Consider the following 14,830-nt stretch of genomic DNA (forward strand, 5'->3'; position numbering starts at 1 on the left):
AAATCCATCGATTCACCAACAAAGCCCCTGCTTCAACCAATTTTTATTCGTGATCGGCCGTCCTAGAATGTGCTTCTTTTGGAGTGAACGTGACCGACCCTCCAAAGTAAACGAGCTTCTTTTCGTTGGCCACCCAGACATCCAAAATACGGATATTTTGATTACTTCCTCCGTCATTGTTTGCATGCGTATGTATGTATGTATGTATGTATGTATGCATGCATATACATATTTCCATGTGTACATGTAAAATATAACTATGTGTAACCGTTTCAACCGTTGTTTCGTGAATTCATGCGATCGACCATTGCCTGAATAAGCTATTCGACTGAATGGAACTGACTGTAGGATCCAGGTATCAAACAATGTTTTATATCAACAGTAAATGCTATTAAAAGTCGCGTGATCATATGATTATACTATATCATATGTTGCAAAAGTCAGTAATGACTATTACTTTGCTTAATGACCAGCCACCGATATCAAAAGTATCAATGGTACGTGTGTGGTAGCCAAGCCGATAACGGTATCTCAGCTGGTTTCTGCGGGCAAAAAAACGCGTGACGAGGCTGCATCATCCTTATATGAAAAAAGTCACGCTATAAATATATGCCCATGTGTGAGCACTTCAGCACGTATATATAGTTGGGATGTCAGACAGCATCCCGACACATCTATTGTAACTCGATCACGTGTACGAGCTAGCAAGCAAAAAAAATAGCAATAATAATAATAACGAAAAAAAAAAAACAATATCGGTACGCGCAAGAACACAAAACATAACTGGAACTGATCACTGCAAGCAATCATAACTGCCTTCGGTATTATTATTATTTATATTGTTGTTACAGGTTACAGGTTTTGGTAGTTTTTACAAAGAGACGGTTTTTACACCAACAATTGATGGGCTGTTCTGATCACACTAGCGGAGCCCCGAGCCATCGATGGATGGAATCGCAGATAAAACAGAATACCCCGACAGGACCATGACGAATGCGCGGAAAGCAAGACCTCCTATATATAGTACTGCATATGGGATTGAGTGAAATTTCTGAAAAGTTGCTCTTAACAGACACTGTTTTTAACCACCAAGACACGCAATGGGTTACAGAGAGTGACTGAATTCACACAAACAATATTCGTATCGATGCTGTATCTTGTGCCTCTGAACCTATACTTCTTCACTAGCATGTCTGTGTTTTAAACCATACCACAACGAATCGAATGGAGGAATTCAGCAAAATTGTATAGTGTGCATATATATATATATATATATATATATAGAGATAGACGTCGACGGCTTCATCCCTAGTCTTGCTCCCTTAGCACCTGATGCATAAAAAAGGCTCGAATATATACATATAGATAATTGTGTACGACAGCCATTCACGCACAATGCCATATACCGGCCGTGTAGCCTGGCCGCAACCCTGCTCGTCTACAATCGGTTCTTTCGGTTGCTCCATGGCACGTGCATATAAAAAAAGATCTAGTGTTGTATATAGCGTCCCTAGAAAGCAATAATCATCGATAAGGTGCATGCTCGTGTGTCTGCATCGCAAGATGTCCGATTGTAACTAACCATTTTCAATGGACGAAATCAACTGACGAGCACAATTTCGCGCACGTCGGGGTTCAACGTTGCCGATTGAGGTCGAATCTGATACGTATGACCAACGTTCCGCGAGCCGACTTCAACGATTTTAGTTGGTTCTGGCCATGAGAAAACGCATTGTTCCTTCTGACATCGAAGACGTCTGCTAGTGGCGCCGGCCAGTGTTGCATTATCATTGTACAGATGGCACACACACACACACGTGCATATCGGGTAGCTTCTCCGAGTTTTCATCGAACCAATGTAAATATCTGCGCCAGCGTCAAAATTAAAGAACACCAGTCCTGCTGCATTCAATCCACGCGCGGACGCTTCTTTCGATAATAATATCATCTTTGCGGGAGAGTTTTCTCTACAGAAAGATAGGTCTGCGGCATCGCCCTGGCCGGTAGCAGTAGCTTATGCTGTTGTACGCGTAACAACGCCGAAAAGCAACAACGAAAATAACCACAGCGTTCGCAGCGGTCATCATACGCGGTGTCTTCGCTCCTGCCCGGACCCTTCGCGATACACCTCCCCCAGCCGAGTGACCTGGCCGATTCTCAGATCAGCCGATTCTCAGATCAGCCGATTCTCGCGGACAAAGCATTGAATTCCCCATCGAAAGCAAGACCGCGCTCATCAGTGCGACGGATTCTGGAGAATCGTACTGAACTTGTTCGAGCAAATGTCTCTATAGATTCTTCCTAAATCTCATTGATGGTGACGTCACTTTGTTGATACCTATATGAATACCGAAACTATGGTGCACCATAGACAGCTACTTGAACAACGTAAAGAAAGCCTATAGAGTGGGCAAACCGATGCAAGACGGGAGGAATTGAGGGGCTGGAAATGCACGAAAGTTGACGTGGCAACAGATTATGTGTACGTAAAAATGCACGAACTATGCGAAAGAAACGGCGTGATAACGTTTCATTTCGGTGGCTATAGTAAGACACGATCACGACGATTAAAGCCCGTCGGGTTTCTTAAAACAATTCTTAGCTGTGCACTTTGCTTGTTTTTCTTGATGGTGCCCATTGAATTTGTCGGCAATTTTGGTAATGAGCATCAATTTGAAAATACATAATGTTTATCCAGCAATATATCTATCGTAACGAGGTAGTAAACACCCACGGCCGATGTTTCTGAATTAGACGGTGATGTCAGTGGATTTCCAAGCAGATTTTCTTGTATGACCAGTGAAACAACAGAACATTTTGCATCCCATAGATAATCGCAGCCTTGATTATAAAGCACTTCTCTTATTATGCGTCTTATCAACGTTGCTACTGCTATCCTCCAGTGTTTGTGAGCTCTTGTTCAACGAAACAGACCTGTATGTAGATATGTATGTGTTACATGCATATTTAATACTTTTCATTTACAACAAAGCTGAATTATCACTTTGGGAAAATAGTCACTCTTTTAGTGGAGCTTTCGACAATCGATTCAGCTGAAAATCAAATGAAAAAAAGATAGTGATGCAACCTACTACTTCGGTTGTTGTGAGTCTTCAGGTTTTTTTGGACTTTTTGACCGTGAGAATATTTGCCTTTGCTTGCTTGTTTGTTTGTTTGTTTGCTCGCTCGCTCGCTCGCTCGATCGATCGATCGATCTGAATTCTGTCTGAAATATGCATTTTCAGCTCCTTCCACGAATAAACAACAAAAGTACAAATTCGTATTCCGCTTCGTGCGGCGAGCGGCAAATTAGCAATGCGATCGTGACAACAGCGACATGCTGCACAGCTTCTGCCTTCGAGTCGGTTAATGTGGGTCCGTCCGTCCGTCCATCCGAATCGTGCATCCCAGAAAGTGAAGATGTCCCGCACCTACAACATAATTCGACGTAAGTTGACGTCCCTGCTGCCCCAGCTACAACAACTGTAGAATTTGATGGGAGAAAGGTTTTATATGTAAAATGTTCAGTTCACAATCTCCGAGTGATTCCTGCCCGGGTTGTCTGCCGTGATGGCCATCGTTACCACTGTACAGAAAGCTTTATGTCCTCTCCATCCCTACCCCTTCGTCTAAATGGATAATGCTACAATAGACAGCTGACAGGCAACAGTCTGATGTGATTTGCGTCAGCGGTACCTTTTCCTGCGATACTGACAAGATCAGCGCTGCGCTGTGCTCTGGCCGGCTTTACTAGCAGGCGAACAGCTGTGCTTTCACTAAGCACCAACCATTATTGTTGCATGCGGTATAATTTCATGTTGTTATTAGTAAGCTTTTCCTCCCACTGATATAATACGTTAACAACGACATCGTCAAGATGATCATTTGGCTATAGCCAGAGGGGTGATACAAGTACTTCTGCGGCCAGCCCAGCCCAGCCCATCAGAGTGCACGTTGTTTCCATAACGTCCTTTAAAACGTTCACCAAATTACCCTCTACCGCCGATAGGAAGACTACTATTTTTTTAATAGCAATGGCAAATCCTTGCCTTGTTCCCGTCCACACAAATTCAAACATAACAAACTATTTATCTATTATAGAGAATTTCGTCCAAACTAAACTAGATACGGTTGTGTATATTGGAAATGTTAACAAATGTCTCATATATAAACAAACACCGGCAGACTACTTCCCGTGTGTTAGTTCTGCATTTAGTGACGCCGTCTATATTACACTACGCCGGGTGGAATTATCGTGCAATTATTATAGTGGAAGCTTCGCAGGAGCAGATACATAATCTACAAGCATTTCGTTTTATCGTACATAAAAAGAAAATTTTCCTGACGCTAACAACAACTCCCACGCGTCCGACGACCCGAAAGCTGATAGCTAATATTAACGAGGCAACAACTAATCCCAAACACTTCAAATATAGGCGGTGCTAGGATACGATAATACTCTCTTCCTAACACTCGATTAATAAACACCCTTCACACGTACCCCACGGCTCGAGTCCGGTGGTCTGGAGGTAAGTATCGTTACCACTATTCTACAAAGTATTGCTTCTGACCCAGATAACACTGTAAGCTAGACATCATCATTATTAGCAGGTACCGCTAGAGTGTAATGATGATCAGTGGCACAAACGGTGAGTTTAGGAAAATTAAGCCAAAGAACAACACGCGAATGGTTCCAAGGAACGATCCCAGTGATGCGATACTTCCGACTGGGTCATCCTCATATGAACCGCAAACCTCACGAAGAAGTTGCTCCTCGCAACAAATTTTTCTCCTGCGTCACTTTTCTGTTTCGTCCGGTTCATCAAACAGCTTACTGCCTGCTGTTGATGTTTTACGACGGTATGACAGCAATATTGTAATCTTAGCAAGCTTCAACAGCTTAGCGAACGTAACGGTCTCGGTTATGGCCATGTTTGCCTACTAAAGATTGTAACACGTGCTGGTCGGGGTCCGAATTTGGACACAGACGCACTTCGTTGTGCGCTGAAGGCAACCTGTCGTCTGAAGCAATGTTCAGCGGCTTGATAGAGTAAAGCCATAGACCCTAGCTAATTTTCACTAATCTAATAGTAAACAAATCACTAACACTTGTTCTACCGGTCACCCCTAACGCACGCCGAGTACCGAGTAGCTGCTACTTCGGTGTGTTTATACGTCGCGAATGCTGTTGTGTCTCGTAAGGGCTACCTACCGACGTCCTGCACAGAGGTGCGGTCCATTGATTCGAAATATGCCTACATGGATTTGTAAAGGCGTAATATAAAGCATGGGGTCCCGCTAGTCTTTATCTGCCCTCCGGCCTTTTATTACAACGATGAGTAGGATAGCCGCTGCATTCTAGTCATGATGACGATTATCACCACAGTCGTTATCACCGTTGTCTGTGTCTTCGTCGTTGCCGCTGCTCTTTGCTGCTTCATCCAAGTGAACGTCACTTCGACGTTCGGTCCGTTACTGCATAAGTATATATTGTACAACTGCCATCTTGGTGTAGTAAATTGAGTAGAAATTATTGCCACGTTAGCACTGTGCTCAGGTGCCAATAGCCGTTAATCCAGCAATACATTTCCAACTCCCGGCCTGTTGCTCTTCTTCATTTATCATCTTCCGTGAGCGGTTAGCTTCCGGACGTCATCTAAATGACGTTTAAGCAGTGGCTCGCAAAGTCTTGAATCAACGATGAATAAGCAAATCGAATGGACGTCGTTTATTGGACTACTTCTGTTTTATTATGACCATGGCGATAGCCGTAGCGGCGGCAGTCGCAACACTCGCCGCCGATCATGTCAGCGAAAGGAAGACGAACGCGCTAGTCAACGGTCTGAATCGGTCTCTAAATCTGTTCCGTTGTTACTGCATTAAATGTTCTGTCGCATCGTGGGGACACCCCTAGGTCGCCATGCCCCTGGCAAAGGCTTCAGTTGCGAGCATTTGAGAGTTCACTGGTCTTTTTTTTCTTAGCGGAAGCAACGACACGCGAAGTGTCGCAGTGAGCAAAATCCATACGAAGAAGTTGAAACGCAAGACTGAGACAACGTAACACAGGACGATCGATGGGCGCGTATACTAATTGTCAACGAAATGATGCCCGCCAAGCTATTACGGCCAAACAACTAGTTTTTCGTTCCGGTATTGCTGTGACGTTGATCACCTGTAGCTTAACGGTTTGATCTGAAGTTTATCCTTCTATCGTTCGGCCTGAGTAGCTCGTTTCTGACTAACAATCTGCCTTGCCATAAGGTGCAATGGCATGCAAAATGTACTTTAGATAATACGTTGCACGACGCACGGCCGTCCATCTGTGCGTTGCTTGCTTATCGTAGGTAACATCTACGCAGGTACAAGCATTGGTCGGTCGGTAGGTAAGTTGACGCGCATTGACCGACGATCGTCTTTACTGATTTGGCACCTTTACCGTTGACTGCGAGAATTTTTGCGGTTATCCATAACTCTCAATGCTACCATCAACGGGATGAGAAGCGTGTGTTTGCTACAATTATTAGCACGTGCCGATAGTAAGTCTCAAGTCAGCCGATCGTAAAACGCTACGGTTTTTTTTACCAATACGACAAGTTTTTAGTTATCATGCGGATCGGACTACGTAACCACTTCGATACCCGCAACGATTGCCTAACGTGAAACTTGCATTCGGATGCCCCTAACGAATATACGAAATGAGACACTGCCATTGGCAGCTGCATACGATCCGTATGTCCCATTAGAGAGTAGATTACCTTAGATGTGTCGAGTTTTCTAGAACAAATGCAGTGAAATAGCAAGCTTGACGTGGTTGTGTCGTAGGTGCGATAGAACTAGTACAACTTTGTGATCGGTGCGCCTATAAATAGCAATGACAAAGACTCATTGAATTTTGTTTGCTGCTGCTGCTGCTATTGACGGTTAAAAATTATGCTCGTATCAGACACCTCTGTTATGCCACGGTCGTTGCAAGGCCATAATCGCGTTGTGTGATTTCATGGCCCATGACGTAGCCGAGCATTCGATATGAATTAAGCCGCTTGCACACATGTACACCCTACACGCGCTACAAGGCATAAATATCGCCCGCGAATGAATGAAGCCCAAAAAGGCATCTGTTCCACGCATGCTCGCAGCTCCTTGTCGCTGCTGTACCACCTCCTCAGTTGGTTATTCAGGTAGCACCCCGTATACGTAGAGTAAGTGATGTCCCAGAAAGAATGCCTCGAGAATCGTTCGAGACGAGGATCGTTCGCACAAACGCTCATACAGACACGCGCGCACCTTCTTATCTAATAATGTTATAGAGAAAATTACCTCTACAAATTTATATAGTTACGAACCGACTGCTGTACGCAGTCAGTCTTTTACACTAATTGAATAGTGGTCCCATTCGCCAACGGCAAATCAGCAGCAGGTAGTCTCGAACGACACGCGTCAATTGATGACAATACGGCGCTTCTTCCGTGACATGCGGTTGCCGCTGGCGTTGGCCAAAAATTGTTTCAGTGACAGGGACCGAGCTGCTTGAGAATAACATGTACCACGTCCGAATTGGGAATTACAAAGGCGCAGACGTATGCAGCATCGGCGTCAGCCAACGAGCAACATTGGCTAGAAAAAGGAACAGTAGCAAATGCTCAAGGGAGCATATGGCCGGGTGAGTTCATTTTGACCTGAAGACACCAAAAACACAAGCGGTTAAAGCAGCACAGGATCACCGCTCTGTGCCCACGTGCGTAGCTATGCCACCTGACACGGTGTACGTAATCGAGACAATGGAAGCAGCGATTCAGATTAGATTACCTTGTGGAATAAATTATTATTTGGAGAGGCAAAAATAAATAAGAAAAGCCACGAATACCGTCACTTAACGAGTGGGCAGTGGTGAACTAAAGTTATTTGGTTTTACGACTTCCAGTACTCCTATGGGACGCTGTCGTTCGGCTAAATAAAATTGCACCAAAAACGAACGGGTGGACTGTCTTCTTGTACCGAGAATAACATAATTGATAGAACGGATAATTCGACGTTACACGTTACATATGAAATTATCACAGTTTGAGCAAAGTTGTTTTGACTGAGACTTGATAATAACAGAGTTATTGAACAGATAGAAACAAAAGACGAGATACAGACGTCAAGTCCAACCTTACGCACAACGAGGCCCGATAGGACAAACTGTATATTATGACACTCCTATTTGCCAACGATTTCCGAGTTATGCTATCGTTGCTATGATTCTTCGGGGCATGTACTCTTTGTGACCTTAACCAATACTCTTTATAATACAGTAGAAGGACTGGTTACAAAATTATACACAGGTATATATGAGGGAAAACACAAGCTAACGACCAGCACTAGCAACGGTAGCACGACCAACTCTGTTTACCTATCCCTTTTTGCTACGTACTGCCAGCTGTATTACGCGCCCACGCAACAGCTCACGCCTCACTCACGTCAGACTCGGCTCATATGTGCGTCCGCTTCCGCGCAAACAGTTCGCGCGATATTCCATATAAACAATGTATTGAACGAGTTAACTATAGCAGCAGCAGCGGCACTGCTGGCGAAGCTTCAGTAGTTAAAGGAAAAATGTCCTCGGTTTTTCTCTTCGTTGACGGAGCATTGAATTCTGGTCGTCGAGGGTCGCGTGGCAGGCCCCGTGCTGTCAGCAGTATCAGCAACGAAGATAACTTCAGCTGTTCCTCGCGATACCCTATTCTATCTGATATTATGGCCATGTACTTCGTGAAGGAACTAGACACACTAGTCAATACGAACACCACGTGAGACTCACGTGAGCACACACACGTATGCCGTCGTCCGCTCCCGCTGCTACGAGTGGAGTACGGACAATAGATAAACGAGTCGTGTTGACAGCGGCAGAGGTCTTCGGGCTTCGGTGTCGAAAATTCTTGTTTCTACTAAAGCGAGCGTTTCAAATATCGGTTTCTTGGTGCAGATAGACATGCTATAGAGACAATTCCTATTCACGAGTATATGAACAATGGCTGGTAACCACGTCGGCATGATGATTGACATTCCCGTACGTCGGATATCGCCTGCTCGAGTGAGAGCAAATCTAACGTGACACAACGCCCAAGCAGAACGAAAAGATGAGGCACCCTTATACGAGAATAGTTCGTGCGTTTGGCCGGTGCAATAATCGTATCTGTCCTATCTCTCACGACAACGACCTGATAATAGAATGCGTCAGGGTAGCATTGTCCGATCGTATGTAAACCGCAACAGAACAAACGTGATAGTACACCGCAACCACTTGGTAAACAGTTTTCGTAATAACATAGATTCGAAACTTTTAAAAACACAAAAAAAAAGAGCGAGATTATTTTAGCTGAGTGTTTGCTTACGAGAGTTGCGGTCCTTGCATTAGGTATAGCTTGCTAGTACCATATCTGAGTGCTCGAGCCCTGAACTTGGCCGGCATGTATGTCGAACAATGCCCTATAAAATGGATCGATCCTTCTTCAATGTAAGCTGACATTTTGATACAAGCAAAAATTTATTATCAGTTCTTTTTCGTACCGCTGCACAGAGCTAGCTGCCGTTCGAGGAATTTATCAGAGCTTACGGATCCATTATAAAGCTACGCAAATCTTTTCAAAGGCTGGCCTTGCTGGTCTCATTTGATAAAACAGACAGAACACAACAGCTGGAAGACATTTGGTATTTGCGTACAGGTACTATAATATGCTTTCTTCATAAGTGGTTCAACGATAACGACACCGGTGGACTGCCATGCCCAAATGATTGATAGAGTGTTTGTTGGTGAAGAGTAATTTGCTACCGTGCAATACGAACTATATAAATCAATAGATTTCCCACAAAAGTGTTCCCCCTTTAATTGATGAAAATAATAGTCATACTATCAGTACGTAATAATAATCAGCAAGACGAACAGCGAGGGAAGTACTAAGCTTTTATTACGGCCATAAATTTTTGCGTCTGCTTTCCTAACAATTAACAAAGCTGTGGATGTGCTGACCTTTGAAGACACCTTTGTTGTGCGATTATGTAAATATAGACCTCACCCAATGTTCCCGAATGGAGGATACTATCCGTTAACTGAGAACTGACTAAAGGTGACTTCATCGGCCTCATTATTTTCTGCAGTGAAGAATAAACGGATACGATGAATAGCGAACGCTGCCTGAATGCGTGTTCGATTAACTGTGTAACAGCGAATTTACTACGTTCAGCGTATAGGGCGTTAGGGGGTTATGGCGACGCTTCCAATCGTAGCTCACTGTCGGAAGCTCTGCGACCTGCATCTGTCTCGGACTCGCAGGCAGTTCCGAATAAGCCGCTAGCTTCAGTGGTTGTAGTGTTCAGATCGACTAGAGTCAGACACATAAATCTTGAAATAAGATTTTTTAACACGCATGTTCACTGTTGGACGTGCTATAAACGATAATGCTGGGTTCTCAAAATCGCTCTAGGTCTGCCAAAGCTGTTTTGGGAATTAGTTGCAACGCAAATAAAACAAACGACATTCAAGAATTAGAAACAATTCCAAACCCGGTGCGTTGTGATCAAAACCCAAGCTGACAATGACAGACGCTAGCTCGTAATGAAACTTTCCTACAGGCTCTACTTGTTGTGTCTATAGGCGTTGTCTGTGTGCGATACTGTGTCTGTGACATCATTTCAGGCTGATCCGTAATTATTGCTTTCGTAGTTTATTCTGAAACAAAAAAAAAACAACGTTGAAGGTAAAAACGACAATAACCAAAGTTGTTCATGAAATAAGTCGTCTGCTTGTGCGCTTAAGAGCAGCGTTGTCATTGAACGGTCGCGCGTCAACTTCATGTCACTTCCAAACCGATCGACAAGGGTCGATCGTATGTCGTACACTTCGCGCACAAGCTTCAAGAATCGATATATCTTCCTTCAGCGGATATACAGTCGGTCTGTGCAGTCAGACAGTCAGTAAGTTAGATAGTGCCAACGAAACGAACTTAATCTAGTGCTGTTCAGCTTGATGGGACCCAGTCAGCGAACTGTCAGCCCAGAAGTCGACGAAAAGTCAGAACTGGTTTAAGGACCCAGCGCTCATACAGAACTAATGAAGAAACAGGCCAGAAGGAAAATGCAAAACAGACGAAGATAACTTACGATAAATTTGTCCTTACGATGAAAGCAATAAAGACGACGAAATAAAAAAAAATTGGAAAGTTGAACGCGGCCTACTCTATAAAATGCGGATGGAAAATAAAATTATAATAAATACATTATTTAACCAATGGACAGGGAGCAAAAAGGCTTCCTTATTAAGATTGTTTAGATTGGACTTAAAAATCGTAAATCAATATATATATATATATAAAGTAAAATAAGATCGATCTTAATAATAACGACCGATTAGACTTGTTTAGATTAAAAAGATTGCAACGTTCCATAAGCTTAAAATATATAGTTGAGAAGTGCTAATGGACTGACAAATGGGCTGTGTGTGGGTGCACGTGACTCATCGCTACGGCACTCAGATTACTCTATAATTGATAGTATGTGTAATCAGAAGATCTTCAGCATAAGCCAAACTATGATGACTCAATGATTTGCCAGGTGATGGTGAGTACATCCTGCAAAAAAGAATTTTGTTTAGACTACTACGTCACTGACGAGCTGATTCCCAAGACGTGTGTAGGTATGAGCCCAAACGTCTATGTCCGTCCTGCGGGCAATATTCATCTAAAACCGACAAATGCTGCTGTCCACATTATAATGGGCGCTTTAAGAACAAAACCCATCCAAGCAGAAAACTCGAAAAGGTCAGTACGCTGATGTTATCCGCGATTGTTTACTTACCCTTCTTCCCGCTGGAGTCCACTTTTATTGTTATTGTTGTTGTGCTCTTCAGAGTCATTCGGCGATCTGTTTGCTGTAGCAGGTAAAATCTTCTGATGAGTTTTAGGTTGCACCTTCCATTTCAACATTTTGAGGCTATACTCCGAGCGACACCCCGTGTTTGTGCTGGGGCGTTAGACGAGTAGTCAATTTAATTCAGGGACTGAGCAAACGTTCTCGTCGTCACAGAGTTATAACAATTGAAAGCGCTGAACAATCGTGCACGTTATCCAATAGCTCACAAACCGTAATCCAGCAGTGTATTGTCCAAACGATCAATACTACGCTGTATATAATACTATTCTACATACAATTTTAGTGTGAAGCTGATTCGAAGCACCGGGAAGATCGACATAGGTAACAATCACCGCCCAAATCATAGAACTTCTTCTTGTGCAACAACTCCAAGATGTAGAGGCTGTTAAGGACGACGACGACGACAACCTCTACAATGATCAACAATATGAAAACGGCCAACGCAGAAAATGATCAACCTTTTCCTGCTGTCGCTGTTGTTGTTGGTGCCGTTGTATTTCTCTGCGTAGGCAAGCCTGTAAGGTCACGTCGTTGCCCGCTTCATAATATTACAGCCGTTGAATTTCTACTATTATAGTAGGCGCCCATGCTGAAGCAACATTAAAACCCTCTGCAGATACTTTAAATGACGTAAATTAAATAACTTGAAAGCTTAGCGCCACACGAATGCTACTAGCAGAAGCAGCTGCAGTGGCGACATTAATCGTTGTCGGCGTCAAAGTGGACGTACTCGTAGCAATGCGCCGGTCTCCGCCGATGTCCAGCCAACATCGTCCTCTGAATTAGCAGGGCGAGAGGAACAGAAACAGAGCACAAACATACAAGAAACGTCACGTTGGGCGTGAATAGTCAGAGGTTTACAACTGCCAGTCACCGCTGGTAGTTCGAGTACTGCTATCACTTCGCTGCTGCGAGGCTCTCTGTTGCGCGTCGCTGTTCTGCCGTTAACGGGCAAAAGCTGCCAGGCGGTAACCGTCGGGTTCGACGGGGAGTCCGTTGACGGGTTGTGAACTCAACTTGATATTATTGCTATGTAAAGATCGGACTTTCGATCCCTGCTGTAGCACTCTATGCACTTGTGTACAGCGATTGCTCCACGAGCGTAAACAATTTATGCGGACTCTGGCCATACAGCGATACAGGAGGAGGCACAGGGCGAATCAGAACGACGTCCAAGCAATATCAGCTATTAGACACTTGTTAACGTTGATGCTATGGCTGATGAATAGCTTCTCTAAGCTGTCTTCGCTAACCCATGCCGCGCTTTGAGAGAGAACGGCTCGCTCGTATCGCAGCAGTTCTAGATAATTCCACATTTGTTTAAGCGGAGACCGGTCGTTGTCACAGCCATCGATCTGTCCTCATATACAGATATATAGCCAGTTTCTGCTGTGGAAACGGAGTCACCACCGTGGTTGTTGTTCACACACGATATATGTGTACGTGTGTGTGTCTTCGATTATCGTCCACAGGACGTTCGTTACCAGCGCAACTAGGCACAGTCCGGAGCAACATATTATGGGTAAAACAATTATCAAACAGCCTCTACAAGTAGCAGCAAAATTCGCTAAAACGCCACGGACAGACGTAGCGTTGAACACGTCCGTTCGCCACGGCTGTCAGCCACTTCTGAGCGGACCGCGCACCGGAGGCGCGAATAGTTTGTCTGGTTGCCGCTGTGGCGCTCGTGTCGCACGAGCACAGCGCGCGATTAGTCACCGCAGCCAGTCGGTTGATCGGTAGTAGTTAGTGAGAGGTGACCGTAGTCAAATTGCCGTCGCTGTTGATGTTGCTCTGGTCCGAGCTCAAAGCCGTGGAACCGAGATAGCGGAGGTGGTTCTGAAGGGCAGTATAGACTGCGCGATTTCTGCTGCTGGTAGTGCTAATAGGCGCTAGCGGTGGTGATCGGTGTCTATAGACAGGACGTACCCAGGCGGCCCATGCATAGACAGGTCGCTGTTCACGGCAACGGGCAGTCGCGATCGCAGCAGCATCAACGGCGATGGCGAAGAAATGGAAGAAGATAAAACGAAAGAATAAACGGACACTGCGACCTAGGCGCACATGCATGAGAGAATCTGCCTCTTCGGCGTTTTCAGGTCTCGCCTTTTCTTGCACTCTATTCAGGTACTTTGTACACAGACAGGTTCGTGTAAAAGGCGATCGATACGGAGCCAGAACTCAAGAGCGATGAGATGGCTTCGAATTGGTGGTGGCTTCGAGAGACAAAGGTAGAACGATTAAATACTACAGCGCAGTCCTGGCTCTGATATGAAGCTGCGATAGACAGCATTAGGCTCCGTAGGCAGAATTTCATCGACAACAAGCAGAAACGGACGCTGACGGTACAGAGATCGTAAACAAAACGCCGCCGAGATTTCGGGGAATTTCTGCTCGGCGGCAAAATCTTTCTCTCCATCTCTTTTACGAAGAGGGGGGGAGACAGACGCGATACATAAAAGCACACAATCGTTCATATCGGAGAATCGTTTGTAAACGAACTTACCTGCAGCAGAGAACAAAGGAGGTTGTGCGGGGACGGTGCGTCAGCGTCTTCGGACAGAACACGGTAAAGGTAGAGGGGACTGCTAGGAGGCGAACAGAATGATTTTCCTCAAAGGAATGATTAAATGCCAGGTATACACGTGAACGAGGTTCGTATATTTGTTCCAGTGTGTACAAACTTCCCGGCGAAGCTTACCGGCAAAAATCGATTAATAAAGGGATCGACGAAGATTTGATACGGGTTAAATGTAAAGACTTATGCGTTTAGCAAAGGACAATGTAAAAGGCAAAATCACAACACAATTGATCATAATTGCAAGCACGTTATAAATTTATAATGCCTCCGTGTTTATCATATTAATATCTCAATTGAATAAATAAAATCGAAAACAGAAATGAATCGGTGAAATATTTGGGT

At 44.4% G+C, this 14,830-nt stretch overlaps 1 protein-coding gene and 1 long non-coding RNA gene across 2 annotated transcripts in view; one reads left to right on the plus strand and one right to left on the minus strand.

The window, feature by feature from the left end:
• Positions 1–13,548, minus strand: part of LOC111247159 (uncharacterized) — an 86,653-nt gene extending 73,105 nt beyond the window's left edge. The window contains exon 1 of the mRNA XM_022797777.2: positions 11,833–13,548. Coding sequence (XP_022653512.1) covers positions 11,833–11,960 — 128 coding nt within the window. The 5' untranslated portion in view covers positions 11,961–13,548. The remainder of the gene's footprint in view (positions 1–11,832) is intronic.
• The window catches only part of LOC147756818 (uncharacterized), a 43,068-nt gene that overhangs the window by 25,933 nt on the left and 2,305 nt on the right, over positions 1–14,830 (plus strand). The gene's annotated exons all lie outside the window — the stretch shown is intronic.

The sequence above is a fragment of the Varroa destructor genome, unplaced genomic scaffold, assembly GCF_002443255.2.
Source record: "Varroa destructor unplaced genomic scaffold, Vdes_3.0 BEIS01000003.1, whole genome shotgun sequence".
In the NCBI taxonomy this organism is placed as follows: domain Eukaryota; kingdom Metazoa; phylum Arthropoda; class Arachnida; order Mesostigmata; family Varroidae; genus Varroa; species Varroa destructor.